The sequence below is a fragment of the Capsicum annuum genome, chromosome 11 (assembly GCF_002878395.1).
Source record: "Capsicum annuum cultivar UCD-10X-F1 chromosome 11, UCD10Xv1.1, whole genome shotgun sequence".
In the NCBI taxonomy this organism is placed as follows: Eukaryota; Viridiplantae; Streptophyta; class Magnoliopsida; order Solanales; family Solanaceae; genus Capsicum; species Capsicum annuum.
Window position 1 is genome coordinate 143139063 of NC_061121.1, and position 26466 is coordinate 143165528.

General features: G+C 34.8%; 1 protein-coding gene across 1 annotated transcript in view; it reads right to left on the reverse strand.

Moving 5' to 3' along the window:
• The window catches only part of LOC107847590 (PH, RCC1 and FYVE domains-containing protein 1), a 29309-nt gene extending 10175 nt beyond the window's left edge, over window positions 1-19134 (reverse strand). The window contains exons 1-6 of the mRNA XM_047399003.1: window positions 18533-19134; window positions 16607-16693; window positions 9232-9321; window positions 8338-8418; window positions 7999-8193; window positions 5727-7859 (exon numbers count right to left, since the gene is read on the reverse strand). Coding sequence (XP_047254959.1) covers window positions 5727-7859; window positions 7999-8193; window positions 8338-8418; window positions 9232-9321; window positions 16607-16693; window positions 18533-18586 — 2640 coding nt within the window. The 5' untranslated portion in view covers window positions 18587-19134. The remainder of the gene's footprint in view (window positions 1-5726; window positions 7860-7998; window positions 8194-8337; window positions 8419-9231; window positions 9322-16606; window positions 16694-18532) is intronic.
• Between the last annotated feature and the right edge of the window lie 7332 nt (window positions 19135-26466).

The following is a 26466-nucleotide window of genomic DNA, read 5'->3' on the forward strand; positions in this document are numbered from 1 at the left end:
TTTTTCCCCTTTTCTCGTTTTTCCCTTTTCTTATCCATTCCTTTTTTTGTCTTTTTTTTTTTCTTTTTCTTTGACATTTGTTTGATGGGAGTCTACCATTGCCATCGCTCATCACCCGTTTTTCTATTATTTTGTTATATCTTTTTTCTTTTTCATTCTTTTAGTGAAGTAATTTCTTTCCACAAGTAATGGAGGTCAAGGATTTTCAGATCTGGAAAAGGAAGGTGGAGACAGAGTTGCGGCGGCAAAAAGTTGATAGTGGTGTAAAAAAAAATTGAAGTTTATGATTGAAAGAAGGTGAGCCGATTTCTTCTGGAAAATAAAGGCAAGGAGATAGTGTCAGTGGTAACTGAATAGTAAGGAGAGTCCATGATACTTTCCGGCAACTTAAATTCGGCGAAGTGTTGAAGAGAAAAAGAAAACAAAAAAGAAAAGATAAATAAGAGTAAAAAACAACAAAAAGGTATAAACTTAATATGAAATAAATGAAATACTTATAAAGTTAAGGTTTTAATGATTTTTTTCCTCTCACTACACTTCCCTTGCCACCTCGGCATTTAGGGAGTAAATACTTCTGCTTTTAATAGTCCAAGGAGGTAATAGGACTCCCGTAATGAATAAGTGTGTAGTTGGTAAAATGATAATACGTTGGGGGGCTTTTAGCCATTTTCTCCAAATTTTATATGATGATTGAGGTACCAGGGTATTATAAAGGAGTAAAAATTGAGGCTTAAAACCCACATATCCATGGATGAATGTCGTAAAAATGCAAGATATTATGATGAATATGGACAAGATCACAATGACCATATATGAATTCTGATTGAGGGGGTAAGTAGAACAATTGAAGGACACAGTGGAAATGAAGCTTCCCCGAGAAGGCTTGGTCGTGTCCTATGTAAGCCTCCTGATTTACTGGTCTATAGGTGTGCTAATTTGATGATTGAAAGTCACAAAAGGGAGAAAAGTAGACCTAAAATCATTCCAAGGAAGATTCTCCAAGAAGACCTAAATTCTTTTGGAATAAATGTGCTCTTATTTCTAAACATCATAAAATGGAAAAAGAGGATCCATATAAGCGATATCAGCTAGTAGATATAAAAATAATATGTATGTTGGGGTAAAAGTGTGCTAGAATAGAACACTGCTGATTTTCCTAAAAAGACAGATTACACGGTGTTGGAATGTAATAGATATGAATAGAACAAAATGGATTAAGAAGATTCTCTAGCCGACTCTACTTCATTTGGATTGAGATGTAGTTGATTGGTTGATATTTATTCAAATGTAAAATTTCCACAAAAGGGCATCATCAAAATACATAGTTCTACACAAAAGGGCATTTGACTGGGAGACTACTAAACTCAACCAGAAGAGAAATATCATTGATAGACTATAATCGCATCTTTCCAGAAGGCTTACATTGTTAGCGTAATCAATTGCAATTCATTTAGGAATAAGCCTAAATCTGTACATAACTCAATTATTCCATTCTTACCCCTTCTACCCTCCACCCAGAACCCACAAAAAATTAAAGAAGAAAGCGGAAAGGCTAAAAATAATTAAAGGTCTCTTTTGATGAGGCAATATTTATCTATCTATTCTATTGTAAAAACATGGAGCTCTGCACAAAATGTTGATTAGACTTGTTTACCCTTTGTAAGTGCATTTCATGTTGGATAAACTTATAGATAGAATTCATTTGTAAAAACTTCAGTATTTCCTTATATTCATTATTTGACTTTTTATTAAGTAAAACAAAAACTTCATTCTTTCAACATCATGAGCCCATTATCATTCTAAGTAAAAGTTTGTTGAAGGTCTAAATTAGTTCTATGCCAAATTCATTATTTAGACATCAGAACCCTTTTATCATGCTTAACACAGGATTTTTTTATATTTTTGATAAGCATGCTTAGCACAAGTTTTTCAAGGTCTAATTTTGTTCTAGTGCCAAATTAATTCCATTGTTACATGGCCTAGACACCCTAATTTTTCTCTTTCCTTGAGTTCCTTTTCTTGTTCTTTCGTCCAAATAAAAAATGAAATAAATGAAATTAGTTTCGTGACTAAGTTATTGACCCAAAGACCCCACATTTGCTCTCTGTGGAGATCTTATTATCATTCTTTCTTCGAGAAAGTAAAATAAATAATTACATAAAGTGAAATAAAGAAACTTAAATTGAATTAACCTAAAAGGTAAAATTTTAAAATTAACGTAAGTAATTTTCTTCCAAAGAACACCTAAATTCCATTAGTACACAGATCCTGCCACAAATTTGAAAAGTAAAAAAACAAGAAAATGAATGTAATAAGTTTTTAATAAATATAAACTCCACTCTCCTTGTATAGTGGCATAATAAAAGCAGTAAATTTATTTCGAAGTGCTCAAGATTTTATTTTCTAATTTCCCAAGTTCACATTAGAAACGAGAAACATTTTTAAAATTCACACTTCCTTGTTTTTCTAAATCTTTATAAAAAACGGTAAATTTATCCCGAGTGAGAACCTTATGACCCAGCATAAACTCCTCGCAATGCATTTGGAGATCAAGAGGAAAAGGATGAAGAGGGTTGTGAATGACCGGCTAGGGATGAGGTAGCTTGACTATGGCCAATGCTCAGAGATGGGGAGAGCTTGATGGTTACGGGGGCTTGGGGGAGTACTTGGGATTTGACCAATATGTGTGCAGGATGTCTAATTGCATTAAGGAAGCAGCTAGAGAGGTGTTGGGGTCTCGAAAGGTAGATTAGGTGGGCATCGAGGGGACTGGTGGTAGAATTGAGAAGTCCAAGGGAAGGTGGAGGCTAAGAAGGTTGCATATGGCGAAGTTTGTGGAAAGTAAGGAAGAGGAGGAAAAATGGACAAACAGGGAAAGGTATAAGTTAGCGAACGAGGCAAAGTTAGCCTTTGTGATGGCAAAGACAACGACTTTCGAACGCCTATACATAGAATTAGAAGAAAAGGGCAGGAATAAGAAGTTGACCAGGCTAGCAAAGGTGAGAAAAAGAATGGCCATGTGACCTAGATCAAGTGAAATGCATCAAGTACAAGGACGACAAAGTATTGGTAGAGGAGACACTCATTAAACGGAGATGACAGTAGTACTTTCATAAACTTCAAAATTTTGAACGAAGAGGGAGACAAAGGCAGTGTGCTGGGAGATTTGGAAGTAAGGCTTGATACACAGGTCATCCAAAACAGAAGAAGTTTCAAGTATCTTGAATCTATTATCCAAGGGAATGGGAAGATTGACGAGGATGTCACTCGCCTTATTGGTGCAGAGTGGATGTAATTGTGTGATATAAAAGTGCCACCAAAACTTAAAGTCAAGTTCTTCAGAGTGGTAGTTAGATCGACTATATTGTATAAGGCAAAGTGTTGGATAGTCAAAAACCTCAATGGTGCATAAATAAGTATATTGGGTGTGAGGATATACTAGGAGAGAAAGTATTTAATGAAGATATCATGTAGTATTAGAAATGAGGATATCCGGGACAAGGTGGTAGTGGCCCCGAAAAAGGACAAGATACGGAAAGAGAGACTGAGATGGTTCGGGCATGTGAAGAGATGTTTGTATGCCCTAGCGCAAAGGTGTGAGAGGCTGGCTATGGATTGTCTCGGGAGTAGGAAGTAGACCGAATAAGTATTAGGGAGAGATAAAGACGAGACGTGGCTCAATTTCAGCTTACCAAGGACATGACCTTAGATAGGAGGCTATTGAGGACACGAATTAAGGTAGAAGGTTAATAGGTCACAGTGTGTTGTCTTATTATTCGTCCTTACTAGTAGTTGTAGTATTGCTCCGGTAGTTTCTTGTCTCTCGAATTCTGTTGTTATTTGTTGTTTCTTGTTCTTGAACTATCATATTATTTTGTAGTAGTTATGTCTTGTTATTATTTGTTGTTTTTTCTTACCATCTATTATTCCTTGTACTTCCATTACTTCTTTTTCTGAACTACTTTAGACCTGCTGATGGTTTATCGAAAATTGTCTCTCTACCTATGATGTAGGGGTAAGGTCTCCGTACAGTAGGATTATACTGGGTATGTTGTTGTTGTTATAATAATTTGTACTAATAAACATATTGGATAAATGTCCAAAGCACGAAAACAAAGATTAGTAAGATTAAATGCATATCTTTTATGTAGTAAATGATGTAACTGAGAAATCATCTTAAAATCTTGATGGAAGATATTGTACCTCTTTCTATTTTGGAATAGGAGAGACAATTTTCTTTATTTAACTTCTTTTTGTTTTAGTACATACAGGAACGAGGTCCACTTACTTTTGTTTCTTTTTAGTTCAATTTTGCTATGACAAGTGTTTTTTTAGTTTAATTATTATTGGGACAAGATATATTTTCTTCAAAATTAAGTAAAATGAATACAATAACCATATAAGTGTAACCCCACAAATTGGGTCTGGAGAATAAGTAAAATGAAATGAGAGACACATTTTAATACATTCTATGTTGTTTGGTCTCCAACTGGGGATCTACGGAAACAACCTCTCTACCTCACCTCTGAGGTAGTGGTATGGACTGGGTACACTCTACCCTCCCCGGACCCCACTTTGTGGGAATATACTGGATATGTTGTTGTTGTTGTACTAACTGTGTAATAGCTAAGAGAATGAAATTCAACCATCTTCATGACAATATGCATATAACAAATAAAGCTACTTGCCAAATATAAGGATATGAAAGACATTTTTCTCGCATTGACTACAATCACGAGTCCTAAAATGTATTTTCTATGACAACTTTGCTCTTTATGGTCAAGTTAATCTGTGCATATATATCTGGACACCTGACATAAATTACCAGAGACCTGGTGTTGGGCAAGGATGCTACAGAAATGCCCTCATAACATTCTTGGAAAATGATAGGATGCCAGATGCCTATGGATAATCTTAGTTCTATGTTCTTACAGAGAAGACAAGTCGTGGCAGTGACTTAAGTTTCAGGTCCAAATGTAGATGCTATTTCTATGCAGGTGTAAGACTTCTACCAGCAATCCTCCTCAATCTACAATGAAGTAGACTAGCAGAGACATTATAGGAGTAAAGGGTTCCAACTTCCGGTCATGCACTCTTGCAAGCAAAACTCTCTTTTGTTCTCCAGGCAGATTACGGTTTTGACCAGTTGATTGTCCTTTAGGTTAGGTTTTAGCATGACAGATCCATTGAACAGTACAAAGCAGCAACAACCGTATCACTCCACAAGATAGTACCTAAAAGAAGACAGCAGTGACCTGGAGGCTCAAAAAATTGTTAAAACTCAGCACTTGGAGACGTAGATAACTCTCTGATTTTACCTCTCAACAAATTCTTTGATTTTCTCCATATAAACTCATACTATCACGTGTTACCCATTCAAAGTAATACTTATGAACTTGGATGAAGTTTTCACCATTACTAGAAAAGATTATGCATAGCCATACACCCTTGATCACAAGTACTAAAACAGTATTTGACAAGTTTTCTCAAGCTCCAGTGGACTCTTAACTCTATGAATATGGTGCTCCATAGAAATTCTAGAGGATTTCTTGCTTCAAGTCCAACGTTGGACACTTCATATTACGGAGAATGTCCAAACATTTAGATTAATAGAGAAGCTCAAATTTTGTTTTTTTAATTCACATCAGCAAAAAGGATATGATATTGGAGCAAAGAGAGGAAAATGCATTAGAGGTAGATAACTGCACCTAAGACAGATGACATACCTGTGCTCTTAATTTGATAACCTCTTGGCTAAGTCCATCATTTGTCCTTTTAGCATCGTCCAAAACAATCTTTGGAGATGTAAGTCCACCCAATGTTGGAGTTGGTGTAGTAGAACGAGGTGGACTGGCCCGTCTAGATATTGGTGATGTTGCTCGAGAAACAATTCTTGATCCAGGAACTGAAGCTGAAAAGAATTTCTTGGATGAGCCAAATACTGGATTGAAAGACTTGGAAATGTTGAGGGCTCCCCACTGAGAGGTACCATTTGGAATAGGTGACACACGACTGCTGTTGAATTCAAGTTTTTTCTTCTGTTTGGAAGAACGGGTTTCTACTTGTTTGAAGGATTCCATTGAAGAAAATCTAGCAAGTTGAGGTCGAGACCTTGTATCCAACTTAGTATCCTTGTCAGTTATATCAGTTAATGACTGATTCATGCTTCCTCGTCGACTCATAGAAGACTGAGAAGAAGCATCAGTTTCCATAGCTTTTTTCAATTTACTGAAGCAGTTGTCACAGACACGATAGGGTTTATTGGGATTGGGTGCCATTGATGCCCTCAGTGATTTTCTGCTGCTACATGAATGACAAAAGACAAGCCCACAGTTATAACAGTTGTGGCGTTTTCTTTTAAAGTTAAAAGGAAGACGACAGCCAGAACACATGGATTGGTCGACCCCCGATACCCATTTATGAAGGCAAATAGCAGCAGTAAAATTAGTACCACAAGCAATACTTTTGACTTGCTTGTCTTTTAAAGCTTCCACTAAAGTTGGAGAATTTCTGTCATCAGTATCACCATGACCCAATCTTCCATTTGCCCCCTTTCCCCATGTGTAAACTTCAGTTCGGGAAGTCAAGACAGCAACATGATATGCTCCACAAGCAATCTCCTCCACAAAACTCTTTGCCAGCTTGCCTTCAACACGACGGGGCAACTTCCCATCAGCTTGGTGATGACCTAATTGACCATACGTCGGACTTCCCATTGTATATACATGACCAGAAGTCGTCAATGCAACTGTCAAGCTGTGTCCACAAGCAACCTGGCAAAAGTTTGGTTCGACAAGAGCGGCAACACAGGTAGGTACTAGCTTCAACTCCTTGTCACCATGCCCTAGTCTACCTTTATCACCATCTCCCCAAGTAAAAAGCTTTCCTGATGAACAATTACTTGAACTTGAGCTTCCCACCATGACTTCGACAACCGCTGCGGTATGCCAAACCCCACAAGCTGCTCGTACAGTTCGAAGCCCCTTTAAAGACTCCACTTCCCTAGGTTTAGAGACATTTTTTCTGTCTCCATGTCCAAGAACACCAAAAGTACCATCGCCAAAAGTAAATAATTGACCAGCAGAGGTCACCACAGCAGTATGCCAGGGCCCGCACGAGATATATGAAACGTGTATGCCCTCTAAGGGTCCATTTACTCTTTTGGGGACCCAATGACTAACTTCATTTCCATGCCCGAGAAGACCAAAATCGCCGTCACCCCATGTGTACAAGTCCCCAGAGAGTGTTACAGCACAAGTATGATTTTCACCACATGCAACAAGCTCAATGTTTGAATGGCTGAGTGAATCTATAAGCTTTGGATGCAAAACATCAGAATCAATACCATGCCCAAGCCTACCTCCCGATTCCTCACCCCAGGAGAAAGTCTCCCCCTGCTTAGTCACAAGTGCTGCATGTCGGCCACCACAAGCTATATTTTGAACATCCAATACCACCGCAGACTCTAAAGCTTTGGGAAACAAAGAATCTAATTTGGCACCAAAAGAACTGCTAACTCTATGAGGTCCACCACCCAGGACACCATCCCCAGTGCCTTCCCCCCAGATAAAAACATCCCCCAGGGCATCACCATCATCATGACCAGAACCTTGACTTGATGAGCTAACTGCACTTGAAAGGCTTACTCTAAAATTATCCATTCCCATTCCCTTCATCTGACCATGCATGCTATCTGAACCTCCAGAAGATAAGGAATGAACAGAAGCGCTAGCAGAATCTGTAGGGAAAAAACCTTTAGGAGGTACAGCATACATAATTACATCTGAAAATGCCTTATCTAGACCATTTTTTGGAGGACTTCCATATGGACTATGAAGACGAAGCTGATCACCGCCATCCTGAAGGACATATAGGATCTCATCATTCAACGTCCCAAAGGGACAAATAGAACCAAGATAATTACCCTATCAACATGAAAATATTAAAGGAGATATTTAATCTGCATATGCATGAGTAGACATGTGAATGCTATAGTACCTTCTGTAAGCTGTCACCACTACTAAATGGAGAATGCAGAGGAGAGCTCCTTCGTGTATATGTTCTAGGACTAGTAGCACCGGAAGAAATTCCATCGCTCCTTGATTCTGTTCTCCATTTTCTCTGATGCCCACGAGATATTAAGGCCTTCAAACCACTAAACCAAACCTCCGCTTCATCTTTATCTTTACATATCTAAGAAGAGAGAATGATAAGCAAAGGTGAGGTGAGTTTGGTGCACGAACCAATTCCTGATGGAATAATACAGAGCAAAAAAGAATAATGATAATTTTTTTTTCTTTTAAGGAAAGACAAAGCTGTTACTAATGAAACTCTTACCAAATCCAGCGATCTCTCATTGTATATAAGTGAAAATGACTGATACTCTTTCTCGGGTCGTGGATACCTTTGAAAAATTGGCTGAAAATAGAACAGCAGTAATTGTTCAGATCAGTGAAAACATATTCTTTTCCTTGTTATGCTTGACAATTATAGCAAGATGTGTGGGTGTGTATGGAGGGAGGGGGCGTGGGGGGGGGGGGGTGCGGGGAGAAGGCAATAAAGACAAATACTGACAGATTCATACAGCACAATTAACCAAATCAATTAAGGCTTGTGGGCAACCTTCCTTATGCAGTGTTTGGACCTTGGTCCTATTCATTCTCCACCCATCTACTTCATCTTTCATCTACTCTCTAAGATTGTTGTTAATAAAAAGTTTACATTATCACATCGAACATAAAAGATAAAGACATTTGATGAGACTAGTGTGTCTAGCACACAGTTACCAAGTTCGCAACTATTCCCGAACAATACTTAGGTTCTCCCTAACTTTATCAGATATTACCTCAAGTTCCCCTTCTAGTCAAGCCCCCAACTGCGCACCCTCTCTATTAAAGCTATGCCTGTCAATATACAAGCCTAAACCAGGATGGCAGTAAATCCTACCTTCTTTTCTTTGGGATCACTAATGGAAAGAGAACAGGGATGCTTGCCTAACTAGAAGCTTATTAAGGCCCAAGAAAAGGTGCCAATACCATCTAAGAAATGAACTAGATATCTGTTCTCTTTTGACAGGGGTGACATTGGAGTGTTGAAAACATTCTCACACCTCTGTACCTATCCCCCCCCCCCCCCCAAAGATACGCAGATGGATTCATTTGAATGATCGAGATACCAATATAAAAAAAGTTGCATAACAGAAATAGGCTTTCCACCATGGGGAGAACTTACAGTGCGTTGCCCAGATATTATTCTTAACACATGACCTAGCTTCAGGTGTTTCTCCTCTTTACCTGAAAACCATATTAAAGCAGACTCATCCTGCAACCAGAATCAGAATAAAATTTTAGACTCTATTGATTCTCAATTAGCGCTACATTCCAAAGAACACAAAGTAGTGCAGACTTCACATTAACTTTTTTTTTCTGATAGCTAACTTTTTTTGATATGTATAGTCCAGACGTCAGACTAACTTAAAACAGGGAAGCAAATTATGCTATCAGTAATACAGCAGAAATCCAACTTCTAATAAAGGGAAGCAAAGATAAACAATCTAAGCAGCATGAAATCTCTCTCTCTCATATGAAAACAAGGTTACTGTTACAATCAAGGTCTTCAGCAATGACAGACAAAGAAATGGCCAGAATCAAGCATTAAATCAGAGCTACGGGGCAACATGGAAGAAGGAAACAAAGAATAAATGCATTTGATGGTGTTGAACTACACGCTGTGGTTAAACAGCAAGAAGTATAGTTCTCAAAATGGTCGATTCTCTTTCTGTTGTGAGAAAACCAGTATACCTGAGTAAAGAACTACTTTAGGTGCATATGTTTATGGAAAATTATATAGTTTATTCAGCATAAATGAATGATTTCTAAGTATAGGTTGTTGGATAACATGAAAAGGGTAGGATTTTGAAGACAATCTGATTACCAACTTTTTCTGCATTTTACTTGTAACTCGACTTTAAATATTATCCTGCATAGGCACAGCGCTATTTTTACTTTTTTTTTTTTTTTGGGTGTAATGCAATTCAGATGTCACAATTTACATACTGCTTACATATTAGCAGAACGATTAAGGAGCCTGAACTACTTGATGCATACTTTTCATGTTTGATAAGGTATTGTTCTCCTTATGTCATGTAGTATTTCTAAAATTTAAATGGTACTCCTCTTATCTGAAACATAATAACTCCGACAGAGACACCAATTCTGAACAAACAAGAAAGGCAAAGGAACTGAAATGCTAAGCATTTTTTTAAATAGAGGAGAAGGTATAATATGTTAAGCATTTGTAAACTGATTGTCAGGTAACTCGGATCAGAACCTAAATGGGTTTCTCAAATAGATAGGCAGCAACACATTTGGGTAACCTATGTACAAGAAGACACAAAGCTGAAGATTCCACAAACTTGAGAGCACCTGTAAATCAATAGGAGATTGTAGATGGAAATTACAATAAGAAATGTCTAGCCTGCTAACCATTGTTAGGAATTAAATTTCTCTCTTCTGCTTATACTTTTAACAAGACTAAGAAAACTCCCCCTCTTGCCCTTGATCCAAAAAAGAAAGATCAGTACCACACATAATATGAGATCCTGAAACCAATTCTCCATTAGGCATTTCACAAACAAGGGTCACGCCAAAGTACCTAAGCTCCAAAAATTAGGCAAAAAATAATGCATCTACCACAAAACCTGATAGACTACTAGCTTCTGCTTTATAGAATCTAGAAGTTCTTTTTTTTTTTTTTTAATAAAGGTAAAGTTAAATAGAATCTAGAAGTTCTTATTGCCTTAAAAATTGTAGAACGAAGTAGTTACACGTCAAACAAGAAATTAAGCAACTATAAGAAAAACTAAAGTCTCAAACATCAGGGTTATTTTGCATTGCAGCCAAATTGGCAAAAGCAAAGACCGTCATAGATATTAAACTACACAACAACAACAAAAAACCTAGTGTATTCCCACAAAGTAGGGTCTGGGGATGGTAAAATGTACGCAGTCCATAACGCTACTTCCGAAGAAGTAGAGAGGTTGTTTCCGATAGACCCCCAGCTCAAGACAAAAAATAGTAAACAAAATCGTAATAAAACATGAAACAGGATGGATGGAATAACAGAAATAAGGAATAAGACACCCATACAGTAATATCAAACACTCACAAACAAAAGACACCCCACACACCCAAACTCTCCTAACTAGCAGCTCCTACCTATGGACACAGTCCTAGGATTACTAGCCTGGCTACACCAACGCTCTCCTCCTAATCCGCGACCTTCATACCTTCCTATCTAGGGTTATATCCTAGTAAGCTGTAACTGCTCCATGTCACGCTAATTACCTCCCTCCAGTATTTCTTCGACCTACCTCTACCCCTCTTGAAACCATCCAAAGCTAGCCTCTCATACCTACGAACTGGGGCATCCGTGCCCCTCCTCATCACATGCCCAAACCATCTCGGCCTCACTTCCCACATCTTGTCCTCCACCGAAGCCACTCCCACCTTCTCCCGGATAATCTCGTTCCTAACTCTATCTCCTCTAGTAAGTCCACATATCCAACGCAGCATTCTCATTTCCGACACCTTTAATTTTTGAATGTGGGAGTTCTTAACTGGCCAACACTTCACTCCATACAGAATGGTCGGACGAACTGCCACTCTGTAGAATTTGCCTTTAAGCTTAGAGGCATCTTCTTATCACACAGCACTCCCGAGGCGAGCCTCCACTTCATTCAACCTGCCCTAATACGGTTAGAGACATCCTCGTCAATCTCTCCATTCCCCTGAATCATAGACCCAAGATACTTAAAACTATCCCTCTTACAAACAACCTGAGAATACAACCTCACTACCACCTCGTCCTCCTGCCTCAAGTCACTAAACTTGCATTTCATATACTCCGTCTTGGTCCTACTCAACCTGAACCCTTTAGATTCAAGAGTTTGTCTCCAAACCTCCAATTTATCATTCACACCCCCACCCCTCACCCCACACGTCTCGTCAATCAAAACTACGTCATCTGCAAATAACATACACCAAGGCACCTCACCTTTGGAAAAAAAAAGGAAAAAGTAAATATAGTATCTTAAACTTCATGCTAAACTTAACAAATGAGAGGGAAATTGATAGCATCCAATCTAGCCCACTTGCATTAAAATTGACGGGCTTCAATATGAATCAAGAAGAACTTATAATGGAAGAAAAAACCTAAGAACGAGCCCGAGAATTATGGAGATGCATGGGCTAAGTGCTATACAAATTTCACGATTCAAGTCTAAGTCCAAACGGAAGAACATTGGGCCATATGAGTTTTGATTAAATTTGTGAACTTTTCCTTATTTTGTTAGGGATTTATTTTAGATATTATTTTCCTAGTTAAAGTTTCCTAGTTTTAAAGTTTCCTAGTTTAAAGTTTCCTAGATTTATTTATTTCCATAAAAGTAGAATTCGAATCTCATGCTATTTGGAATAGGTTTTTTTTCCTATATATATAAGGATGGATTTTGTTTTTTGGGGAAGACAACATTATTATTAATTGAGAGTTTCTCTTATTTACACCTTTGTGTGTGGCTAATTTGGATTTATCTTGCAACCTTATAAGAACAATTCTTTAAGAGGTAAGATTAATTCTTAACTTGATATCTTTAGTTTCTATTAAAGTTAATTAAAGAAGATAATTAGTCTTATACTAATTGTTGTCTTTAATTTCTTCAAAATAGGGGTCTAGATCACCTTTGGATCTAAGTTCTTGAATTGACTCTATTGGTATCATAATTAGTCTTAATCCACTAATTTTGAATACTAAGATCAATTAGGGTTCTTAGCACTCCATCTCGAAATTGGGAATTTATTCTCAAATTTCATCTATGTTTAATTTCTTGTCTTTAATCTTAGGGTTTTTTGCTTCCACATTATTTTTCTTGTTTATGAACATAACCCGATTCTTATCATGTGGTATCAGAGAGGTTCTATCAAGGTTCCGTTCTTGATAATCTTGGGAGTTTCAACAAAAAAAAATACTCAAAAAAAAATATTTTTTTCATTGTTAAGCTACATAGCCAACAAGATGCGGGAGGTCCATTTGAGATGGTTCGGACATGTGATGAGGAAGGGCACGGATGCTCCGGTTCGTAGGTGTGAAAGGCTTGCTTTGGATGGTTTCAAGCAGGGCAGAGGTAGGACGAAGAAATACTGGAGAGAGGTGATTAGGCGGGACAGGGAGCAATTACAGCTTACTGAGGATATAACCCTAGATAGGAAGATCTGGAGGACGCGTATTAGGATAGCAGGCTAGTGACTTTTTCGGTAGGTAGGATAAGGCTTTACTTGACCGGTGCAGTATTCTTGTTATGCTGCATTACGATTGCTTACTATTCTTTGTTTACTCTCCTTATAGGTGGCATATTTATGACATGTCATATTGTTTCATGCTTTGTGTACATTTTTGATGACTTATCTTATCTTGAGCCGGGGTCTATCGGAAACAGCCTTGCTACTTCTCCGGAGGTACTGGTATGGACTGCGTACATATTACCCTCCCCAGACCTCACTATGTGGGAATACACTGGGTTTGTTGTTGTTGTTGTTGTTGTTGTAAGCTACATAGCCAAAAAAAAAAAGAGAAAAAAAGAATCTCTATTTGAGAATTAAGGTATTATCAAAAAAAAAAAATCAGATTTTTTTTGTGTTTCTTGATTTCCAACATCAACAAGGAAAATCAAGAAGAGGGGAAATTTGAAAATTTTACTATTTACACAAATTGGTCTTTTTTCCTTGTCTCATCAGACCTAATTTATCTGGGTATTGATAAATTCTTTTCTTTCTACATCTTACTTCTAAAAAGTTGTTGCTAATAAGGTTGTATATATAAATCCCAAAGGATCCAGCCAAAGGTAGTAATTTGAGTGGGAAAAGGGTAAGAAAGGGTGAGATCAAAAAAAGGGGGTCAAATTGAGAGTTTTTGTTTACTTTAACTTTTGGAGATGTCTCAAAAAGATACTGATGCTAGGACTCAAAACAAGGACATAGCCGAGGCACTTAGAAGGATTTCTGCTCGACTCCATGCATTAAAGGTCACCCAAAACCCACCTAATTAGGTGAATATAACTAATTTACGGAGAAGTGTTTTTCATACAAGGTGTGGGATAAAGGATAATATTTGCTCTATGATTATTGATTTTGAAAGTGATGCTAATGTGATAAGTTCATACATGGTGAAGTTGAAACTTACATGCATCAAACACAATGATTTCGGTGAACTTAAGGTGACTAAGCAATGCATGATTTCTTTCTCCATTGGAAGGTACTCTGATAATGTTCTTTGTGATGTAATTCCAATGCAAGATTGTCATATCAAGCTTAGGCATTCCTGGCAGTTTGATAGGAATGCAATTTATGATAAGGGGGAGAATAGAGTTTCTCTTGAGATAAACGGAAGAAAATATAAACTTGTACCTTTAACTTCATCCTAAGTTTATGAAGATCACAAACGTGTGAAAGAAGCAATGAAAAATTTTGAGAGAGAAAAGAATGATAGGAGTAAGGGGGAGCATGTTGATATTCCAAGAAAGGAAAGAAGAAAGGTCGTGTTGTGTGAAGAGAACGGAATGTCAAGTGAGGTCAAGAGAAAAGAAAGAAGAGATGATCATGAGAGTAATAAACAGAGGGATAATAATAAGGTAGAGAAAGAGAACCAAGGAAGTTTGAGTGAGGTTGTTTCTTATTCTAGCTCTAACCTTCCTACTTCTTCTTTTAGTTGCTTTGACTCTGCTATAGGTACTCATGGAAAAGTTTGCATTGAAAAGCCTTTATTGGATGAACTTAATCCTAAGGTTGTTGAACTTAATACTACATGTCCGATTGAGCATACGTTTGTTCACGAGAAGAATATAGGTAAAAAGAACTATTTTGGACTTGTCCAAGATGAGATTCATGACAAGAAGTCCAACAAGGCAGATGTAGATCTAACGCCAATGAGCAAGAAAACACGAAGTGATATTATTCCTTTGCTACATAAGACCAAGATAAGACCTAATTCTTCAAGTCTCGGTGATTGTAAGGTTAAAAAGATGTTTGCTACTAGTGATGGGGAAATACGTGAATATTTTGATATTTTTGATGAAATACCCTTTGTTGAACCTATTCATGATTCCTTGTTGGAGAATTTGAGCAATTACTTAGAATTTGGTGGAGATTCTATTTCGAGATTGAAAGGTTCTTCTAACCTTCTTGAAAATTCCTATGCATATGTGGATAAATTTTATGTGAAAAAATCTTTGAGAATTGTAATTGATGATGCTTGGCTATATCATAAAAGTGTTAAATTTGATACATATTTTACGGAGCTTATGACGTCTTTAACAAGCCCAGTGGAGTACTTTATTGATAGAGCTAAATTGGAGAGGCACATATCATTCCCTACGTCATCTAAACGTGAATATTGTTGTGCTCAAGGAAGAGAATTTTCTATAGGGATGATGATGTCCACATGCTTTATAAAGGTGTATTTATACATGCAAGGATTAATTGGGTTAAGTGGACACATGGTCACTATCTTGTTTTGTTCCTACCATTGTTGCTTTCAAGTAATGAATGTTGTTTACTATTGTATGTCTTCTTGATTTTGTGAGATTCCAATTCGAGGACGAATTGTTTTCAAGAAGAGGGGAATGATAGCATCCAGTCTAGCCCACTTGCATTAAAATTGACGGGCTCAATGTGAATCAAGAAGAACTTATGATGGAAGAAAAAACCTAAGAATGAGCCCGAGAATTATGGAGAAGCATGGGCTAAGTGCTATACATATTTCACGATTCAAGTCTAAGTCCAAACGGAAGAAGATTGGGCCATATGATTTTTGATTAAATTTGTGAACTTTTCCTTATTTTGTTAGGGATTTATTTTTGATATTATTTTCCTAGTTTAAAGTTTCCTAGTTTTAAAGTTTCCTAGAGTTATTTATTTTCCATAAAAGTAGAATTCGAATCCCATGCTATTTGGGATAGGTTTTTTCCCTATATATATAGGGGTGGATTTTGTTTTTTTTAGGAAGACAACATTATTATTAATTGAGAGTTTCTCTTATTTACACCTTTGTGTGTGGCTACAACGATTCTTTAGGAGGTAAGATTAATTCTTAACTTGATATCTTTGGTTTCTATTAAAGTTAATTAAAGAAGGTGATTAGTCTTATACTAATTGTTGTCTTTAATTTCTTCAAAATAGGGGTCTAGATCACCTTTGGATTTCAGTTCTTGAATTGACTCTATTGGTATCATAATTAGTCTTAATCCACTAATTTTGAATACTAAGATCAATTAGGGTTCTTAGCACTTCATTTCAAAATTGGGGATTTATTCTCAAATTTCATCTATGTTTAATTTCTTGTCTTTAATCTTAGGGTTTTTTACTTCCGCATTATTTTTCTTGTTTATCAACATAACCCGATTCTTATCAGAAATCTTTTTTCCTTTTGGTTCAGTAAGTAAAAATGATAGAGAAAATCTTACAAGAATATGCATAGATGATACAGAGAAAAATAGGAAGAACACAACAGTACAAAGTAAATTACATAGGCTAAAGAAACATGAGCTGATACTTACATTTGACAGCCGAAAGGGGCAAAACTTTGGTTTTCCCCTTCTTCCATATTTGAGCAAGTATGCACCCTTCTTTAGAGCAGTTATGGCCTGATGTAGATCATAAGAAGTAATTACAAGCTGAATGAGACTAAAAACGTCCAGAAATTTTAAAACTAATAAATAAACAATGGAACAAGAAACAAAGTAGTTCTACTTAGGTGGTAAGTGAAAACTAAGTTGCTCGGACTTAGGCGCGGCTGTTCGATACATGTGCAGATCTGGAGGTCAGATCCTTCAACAACAACAATAACAACAACATACCCAGTATATTCCCACCAAATAGGGTTTGGAGAGGGTAAGTGTACGCAGTCCATACCAATACCTCAGAGGAGGTCAGATCCTTCATGATCTAAGTTTAATATTCCGTGTGCCCGCTTATGGAACTACACTGGGTCTGTGGTGGTGGTGGTGGTGGTTGTTGGGATTATGGATCCAGGTATGGATAGAGTTCCTGATTCAGCTAAAATTAACTCAACTATCTAAAAGTAGAGTTATAGAAACTTGCTAAATTATGGTGGACTATTTGGAAAGAAAGGAATGCGCGAATGTTTTAGAGCAAGTTTGAATATGCATCTATTCTTAAGTACAAATGCATCTCCTGCTTTTTTTGGGTGTAAAATGGCTACTGCAAATGATGTAGAGGTCTTGATAGACTTCTTGTCTTGAAAGCACCTTTTGGTTGCGGACCTTTTAATACAAATATCTTTAGCGATTAAAAGACATATGCCTAAATTATGACTTCACCCTAGCTTTTGTTTTGATTTCATAAATCATTGTATTCGTGTAGACTTTCTAGATCGATCTTTGTCGAAGTCCCAAAATTTATTGACCATATCCATATGGATCCCTTATCCACACACCCGTTCGTGTCAACAGGATGCAGCGATGAAGAAGTGAAGAGTCCGAGCAACTTAGATTCAAAATACTTAATTCAACATGATTGCTTTTGCTATCTAACATCAATCCTTTAAATTATTACCATGTCAACAGCAGAAACCACATCCCCAGCAATCTTATGGATTACTGTTCGTCAGAAATGCTATCCTAGATATTATTACCTTATTGACATTCCTATTCTATGCATCAAATGAGAATTACAGAATTATCGTCGCAATTAAACAGGCTTTCTTTTATCACTCATGCTATCCGAGTATTATTAACTTAATTGTCATTCCTATTCTGTATCAAATGAGCATTGCAGAATTTTGTCTCAGTTAAACACGCTTTCTTTTATCAGTTATTTGCATTACACCCCATAAGGAGGAACCTGATTGTGAATTCTCACCACAGAATGCCAAAAATACTTTTAATGCTAAAAACAAAACCAAAGAGGAGACAACAAAAATAATTGTGGCATTCTCATAACTTCAAAAAAAGGCAGTCATATATACTACGTAAAAATAATAGGACATTCCCCAAGTTTCCAGAGCTTACCAATAACGAAATACTATCTAACTACCCTTCTACCGCAAACTAGTTAGGGTCAGCTTATCAATAACAAAATATAATACAAATCAATCAACTGCACTTCCGCTCCAAACTGGTTGGAACCACTTATCAAAATCTAAACTCAATTAGATCAACTACTCATCAATCCAAAACTAGCTGAGCCCGTCCAAACTAATTGGAACCACTTATCAATAACTAAATTCAATTAAATCAACTACTTCTCAATCCAAAACTAGCTGGGCCCAGCTGATCAATAACGAAACACACCCTCCTCAATCTAAAACTAACTATGCTCAGCTTATAATAAACAAAATACAATCAAATCAACTACGCCTGGTCTCAGCTTATCAGTAACAATATATTAATACCAATTACCTAACAAAAACAATAACAATCAACAAATTTCAATCTGCCAGTAATAATTCTATAAACATTTACCTGCTCAATATCCCTTTCCACTTGCCCACCAACTCGATTGGCCTCTGAATTCATGCTATCAACAAAGCCCCAAAATCTGCAAACCCCAAACACCAATTTCACCTCCAACCCCTCCCATTCATTTACAAAAATCTCCAATTTCCAATCACCTCAAATACAAATTATTCCTTAAATTCACCAAAAAATTACTAGTCAAAAAAATGTGGAAACGCTTTTTGAGGGAGTGAAGTGAAAAATTCAAGAAACTGAATTGTGTCTTCCAAAAATATAGGAAAAAAACAACACGAGATAGCTGAAACTTTGGAAAACGACTGAAAATGAAAGTTAGCAATTTTTTTATAAAAAAAAATTAAAAAAAAAATCAGTGATTTTGAAGGCTTTGAGATTTTGGTTGTAAAATTAGGAAAGAGAGATTGTTAGAGGAAGAGATCAGGTGGTAAAAGTGAAGTAATAGCATCTAATGTTTGATCTGATAATTTTTTCCAATTCCAAATTGTGCAGCAAAGGAAGCAATACACACAAAAAAAAAGTGCTACAGGTGAAAGAGAGAGAAGAGAACTAAGGTTGGACTAATGGAGAATTAAAAATTAGTGTCTTTGCTTATTACTATCACTAATTATTTTTTTTCCTTTTCTTTATTTTGGGTTGGTAAAATTTGCACTGTTTGGTCATGAAAAATTTTTATTTTTTTAAAAAAATTATTTTACTTTTGTAGAAAAAATTATATGTATTTGATCATGAAAATTTTAAATATAATTTCAAAATTTTATTTAAAAAAGTAAAAACAAATAAAAAAGTTAAAACAAGTTTTTTCACTTTTTTTCATTCATACTTCTCTCATAAAATTTCAAAAACAACTTTTAATTTATATTTATGGTCAAATACAACTTCAACTCTAATTTCAACTCTAATTTCAAAAAATTATAATTTTCATGACCAAATAAGGCCTAATATTTCAGTTAAAAAATTGAGGTTGAAGGTGAGAAAAGGACCAAATTATACTTGTTGGACTTTCACCCGTTTCTCTTATTTCCATTAATCACATGTAAAGAAATACAAAGCAACCAACATCCATCCATAGCTAAATAAGTTTTAATAATTGAAATATATTCATTATTTGGTCTTAGTTATGATTAAGTTTTAGGACTATTAATAAATATGCAGACATAAAATTTGAGAAATATAAAGAAACATGAAGGCGAGGGAGGAAAATAAGGCAATTAATTCTAAAATTCTATATACACTAAAAAGAACCATTTATGTTTTGTTCATTTTTTTTCTTTTTAATTTTAAAAAGTTTGTGTATTTATCTAATTTATTTTTAAAAAATTTATATACATAAAAAAAGAAACCTTTTTGTTTTATTTATTTCTTCTTTTTCTTTTTTTTTTAACTTTGAGAAATAGTATATTATCTGATTTATTTTTAATCATTATAATTACACGAATAAATATTTTGCTCTTCACCTTCTAAAGTAGATGATTATATGTTAACATATTTACTCTATGAATTGTACGTCTATTATTTTGAGAAGCGGTTGAGTCAGTGTAATTATTTTATTTTTTTTTGTATTTTTTTAATTTTATATTCTTTTCATATAAAAATCTATCTATATATTATTTAATAAATTATTTGTATTGTTATAACCTCGCGAAACGCAAATAAATTAACTAGTATATAAGAAAGCTGGAACTTGGAAGAGAATGGAAGATATAGAAGAAAAGATAAAGAAATTCACTAAAAAAAACTAAAGTTTCATGACTCCAATATCATCTATTACAATCTTTTATTGTCTTCACAAACTTTTTATTTCCTAAATAATATTGCCAAACTCTTGAAATTACTCTTAAATATAGCTTTTAAAATACAATTATTAATGAAAAATATGAACCAAAAAAAAAAAGAGATTAATAGCATTAATGATGAAAGAAATTACCAATATGGGTTGTGGTGCTATGGATGGGGCTGCTCCACCCTTAATCAGAGGTCAGGGTTTCGATCCTGGTTATAGAGAAAACTCTGTTGGGAGCGCTGCTAACTTAATGGGCCCTGCAACGCATTATCCGGATTAGTCGAGGCTCCAATGCGGGCACCAAACACCGAATGTGAAACAAAAAAAATGATGAAAAAAATTAAATGTCATTATCTTTTAATATTCTATAAATATTTAGGTGAAATTTCAACATTTTAAAATAAAAGAAAATGTTTAAAAAATCACAAAAAAAAATAAATCTCAATGCTAATCTTAGAGGCATGTTACATCAGCAACTCCATAATCTTTCTTTATATATAAATAGATTCACGCTTGTTGACTTATAGTTCCATTAAAAATTATTTATTATAAATTTATTATTTATTTTACTACTTCAACTCGCGCTTGTTGACTTACACTTGCGTTAAAAAATATTTCATAAAAATTTATTATTTATATTTCAAAAAATTAAGTTTGATTATTAATATTTTCTTCATTTATTTTTAAAATTAATTTTCTTTTTACTTGTTACTTTTGACCTATCAAGAAAAGATAATTATTTTTTTCATATTTTACCTTTAATATTAATTACTTATTCTCCAAATTATTTTTCAATATCTAACACTAAACATTAATTAATGGAGATAGTATGATAAAATAGTCATATCAATTATTTTTTTTAATAGTTACGACAAGTAAAAACGAAAGAAGGGAATATCTTATAGAATCATTTAATGATAGAGATAGTATGAAAAAAATGATAAACTTCTCTTAATTTTGTAAATTGGACAAGTAAATTGAAACAACTACTTTTTAAATACTCTATTCATTTTATTTTACTTGACCCTCCTACTAAAAGTATATGTTCTAATTTACTTGCCCATTTTTATAAATCAAGAGAGTTATTTACTTTTTTTTCATTCTATCTTTGATATTAAACAACTACATAAAGTAGTAGTAGTCAATTTTGGAGTTTTAAAATATTATTATAAAGCTAGTTTAGTAAACTACACCTTTACTTAAAAGTTTCTTAAGCCTGTGGCAAGTAGTTCAAATAATATGAAATAGATGAAGTATTGTTATATAAATAAAGATAAAATATTAATATCAAACTTTAAAGAAAGGAGAGAACTTTAGGGAATTTAGTAATACTTCTTGTTTTACTACTTTTGATATATCAATAAAATGTACAAATGATGGCTATTTATAAACATGAAACTTAGTTGCTAAGCATACCAAACTTGACTTCAAGCTGGCAAAATGGCAAGTTGGCAAGTTGGCCAACTATGTATGTATTCAAATTCAAATTGAACAAGGAAAGTTTTGGTCTTCAAATCCAACTTGACTACTAACTATTATTTCTAATATTTCATACATATACATGTCATATGACATCCATATTATATTACACTCCCCCTTGGATGTCCATTAATAGATAATCTGTCTCGTTAAAACCTTACTAGGAAAATCCAATAGGAAAAGCCAGTGAAGGAAAAAGAGTACACACATCTTGTAATACGCCTTTAGTGTTGCCTCATTAAAAACATTACCAGGAAAACCCGGTTGGGACAAAATCTTGGTTAAGGAAAAATGAGTACTACGCGTATTTTACTCCCCCTAATGAAAACTTCAATTTAATGACTTGAACCTTCGCATCCCAATCTTATGCACCATCTTCTTGAAAGTTGCAGTTGGTAGAGACTTGGTGAATAAATCAGTAATATTTTCGCTTGAACAAATCTGTCGCACGTTGATATCAGCATTTTTCTGGAGCTCGTGTATGTAGAAAAGTTTTGGCGAGATGTGCTTCGTTCTGTCTCCTTTTATGAATCCTCCTTTTAGTTGTGGTATGCATGTTGCATTATCTTCATATAAAATTGTGGGTATTTTGTCACATTTCAAACATATTTTTCTTGAATAAGGTATATCATGGACCTCAAACATACACACTCGGCTTGCTTCATGAATAACTATTATCTCAGCATGGTTCGATGAGGTGGATACAATAGACTGCTTTGTTGATCTCCAAGACATAGCAGTACCCCCACATATGAACACATAGCCTATTTGAGATCGAGCTTTATGTGGGTCAGATAAATACCCAACATCAGCATAACCAACAAGATCGGGACTGCAATATTTAGAATAAAATAAGCCCATATCGATAGTCCCTTTTAGGTACCGTAATATATGTTTGATACCATTTCAATGTCTCCTGGTAGGAGAAGAACTATACCTTGCTAATAAATTAACTGAAAAGGCTATATCAGGCCTTGTAGTATTTGCAAGATACATTAGTGCACCAATTGCACTAAGATATGGTACTTCAAGACCAAGGAGTTCCTCATTCTTTTCTTGAGGTTGGAATGGATCCTTATTCACATCAAGTGATCGAACAACCATTGGAGTACTTAATGGATGTGCTCCATCCATATAAAACCTTTTCAACAGCTTTTCTATGTAGGCAGATTGATGGACAAAAATACCGTTTGTCAAATGCTTAGTAATTTTGTCCTTCCAATATCTTTCATCTCAAATTCTTTATTTAGGTAATCAATTGCCTTTTGAAGCTCTATTGAAGTTCCAATAAGATTTATGTCATCGACATAGACAACAAGTATAACAAACTCTAATGTTGTTTTCTTTATAAAAACACATAGGCAAATTTCATTATTTGTATAACCTTCTTTAGATAAATATTCACTAAGATGGTTATACCACATGCGTCCAGATTGCTTCAAATCATATAATGATCTTTGCAATCTAATAGAATACATTTCCCGAGGCTTTGAACTATATGCTTCTGACATCTTAAATCCTTCTGGATCTTTCATGTATATCTCATTATCAAGTGACCCATAGAGATAGGCTATAACCACATCCATCAAAATCATTTCAAGTCTCTCATGGATAGTGAAACTAATAAGATAACGCAATGTTATTGCATCCATAACTGGTGAATATGTCTCTTCATAATCGACACCAGGCTGTTGTAAAAATTCTTGTGTAACAAGGAGTGCTTGCTACCTTTGTATTTCATTTTTCTCGTTTCTTTTTCACACAAAGACCCATTTATAGTCAACAGGCTTAACACTGTTAGGTGTTTAAACTATAGGTCCAAAAACTTCATGTTTGACAAGTGAATTCAATTCTGATTAAATTACTTCTTGCCATTTTGGACAATCATTTCTTTGTCGACATTCTGTGATAGATTGAGATTTAAGATCTTCACTATCTTGCATAATTTTTGTTGCAATATTATATGCAAAGACATAATCCACTATTATTTCAGATCAATTCAAATTAGTTCCAACATTACTTAAATTTATGTATAGTTCCTCATTTTCTTGAGTTTTAGGCTCATTAATTCCTTTAAGGATATCAATATCACTCAAATCTTAAACTTTCATATGAGGATCTTTCGTAGTGTCATCGTGACCATTTATTTTTCTTTTTCTAGGGTTTCGATCCTTTGAACCCAATGGTCTACCACACTTCAAGAATGCTTTGGACTCATTAGCCATGACACTTGTAGATGGTTTTACAGGAACCTCAATTCAAATTGGGACATTCTCTGCAGGTATATGTGATTTAGTAATCCTTTTTCAAATCAGTAAATGCTTCAAGAATTTGATTTGCAATTTTTTGCAGATGAATAATTTTATGTACTTCTTGTTCACAAACAAAAGTACGTGGATCAAGATGAGATAGTAATGAATTTTTCACAAAATCTCTCTATTGATTACACTATTTTCTCCCTCTAATCTATAAATCGAGCAGTGAACATATCTCCCATTAATGGTTCAAGGTAGCGAATAATGGAGGGTGATTAAACCCAACATAAATTCCTAACCTTCTTTAGGGACCCATCTTTGTGCTATATGGTGGTGCAATAGGCACATACACAATACATCCAAAAATTCTTAGATGAGATATATTAGGCTTTCAGCCCAAAATCAATTATAACAGAGAAAATTTATGATAATTTATTGGTATGAGATGAACAAGCATCGCAACATGTAGAATTGCATGACCCCAAACAGCGGTGGGCAACTTAGTTTTCATAAGCAATGGTCTTGCTATCAATTGAAGACATTTAATTAATAACTCAGCAAGACCATTTTGAGTGTGTACATGAGCTATAGGATGTTTAACTTTTATCCCAATTGTTATGCAATAATCATTAAATGCTTGGGATGAAAACTCTGCAGCGTTGTCAAGGCGAATTGACTTAATCTTATTATCAGGAAATTGTGCCCGTAATCATATTATTTGTGCCAATAATTTTGCAAATATCAAGCTGCGAGATGACAATAGGCACACATGAGACTATCTATAAGAAGCACCAATTAGGACCATGAAATATCTAAATGACTTACTAAGTTGGTGAATAGGTCCGCAAATATCCCCTTGTATGCGTTCTAAAAATGCAGGGGATTCAATCTCAACCTTAGTTGGTGATGGTCTCACAATTAACCTGCCTTGATAATAAGCAGTACAAGAAAATTCATCATTTGAAAGAACCTTCAAGTTCTTTAATGCATGCCCATTTGAATTTTCTATGATTCGTCTCATCATTATAGATCTAGGATGTCCCAATAGATCATGCCAATGTTAAAAAATATTAAATTAGTAAACTTTCGGTTTACTATAAAATGTGCCTTAATTGCACTAATCTTTGTCCAATACAGGCCAGAAGATAAAGCATGGAACTTTTCTATGACACATGTCTGCCCTGAGACATTCTTGGTAATACCAAGATATTCAAGATTCAATTCATCCATTTTCTTGATATGATAACCGTTTTCACGGATATCTTTAAAACTTAATAAGTTTCTCCGAGACTTAGGAGAAAATATAGCATTATTTATGATGAGTTTAGCTCCCTTAGGCAAAATTATAGTGGCTTTTTCAAAGCCTTCAATCAAATTAGTACTACAAAAAATTGTAGTAATATTTATCTTGCCCATACTTAAATAAGAAAAATATTTCTCATTTTTAAATATTGTATGTGTGTGACAGAATCAATCAAGCAAATGTCTTCATAATGGGATAAGTTGCTTTGAGAATTATCCATATCTTCAAATAGAATAACATACACAAAATAAAATATATAAATAAAATATTTGTTTAAAACAAAAGCTAAGTAATATAACAATTACTCATAGTTATCATTTTGCTATGGAATTTACAAAAAGGTCTGTTTAATCAAAACATGTATGTTACTTTGCGAAATTAATTTTAACTAGATCCATTCATTTTTAGATAAAAGAGTCTATTGTTGATTTGACAACAACATAACATCCATTATAACTAAAAATACATTAAAATACTATTTAATCATAACGGGACCAAAATAGATTCACTTTACTAATGAACCTATGATAATATGACCAGTAAGAAAATAAAACTAATTAAAAAACTAGTACTACTACTACTACATGATCTTAAGTTTACTAATTACTACTATTACCAAAAATAAATAAACTTATTCATTCTTCCATAGCCACAGAACCATCGCCAATCAAGTGATCTATTTTTTTTAGGATGCTCGAAGAAATCTACTACATCCAAGTGTGAGATGTCAACATGATTTTCAGAGACAAAATTAGCTTCAGGATTTTTTTCTTTCTTCTTTTGTGATGCTTTGTAAATATCAACCAAATGTTTGGGAGTGCGACAATCACACACACAGTGTCCCTTTGCGCCACATCGAAAATAAACACATGCTCTAACCGCATCATGTTTCTCATATTTTCCTTGTTCCTTTTGACGATGTCCTTTCTTCGTTGAATGATTAACGCTAGGAACATGATTTCTTTCTTGACCATAATCATAACCATGATTATTTCCACATCTGGAATCAAGTCCTTGACCTTTTCCACGCTTAGCATGGTGGGTGTACACCTCATTTACTTCTGGAAATAGTGTCGATCCAGTAGGTCGATTTTCATGATTTTTC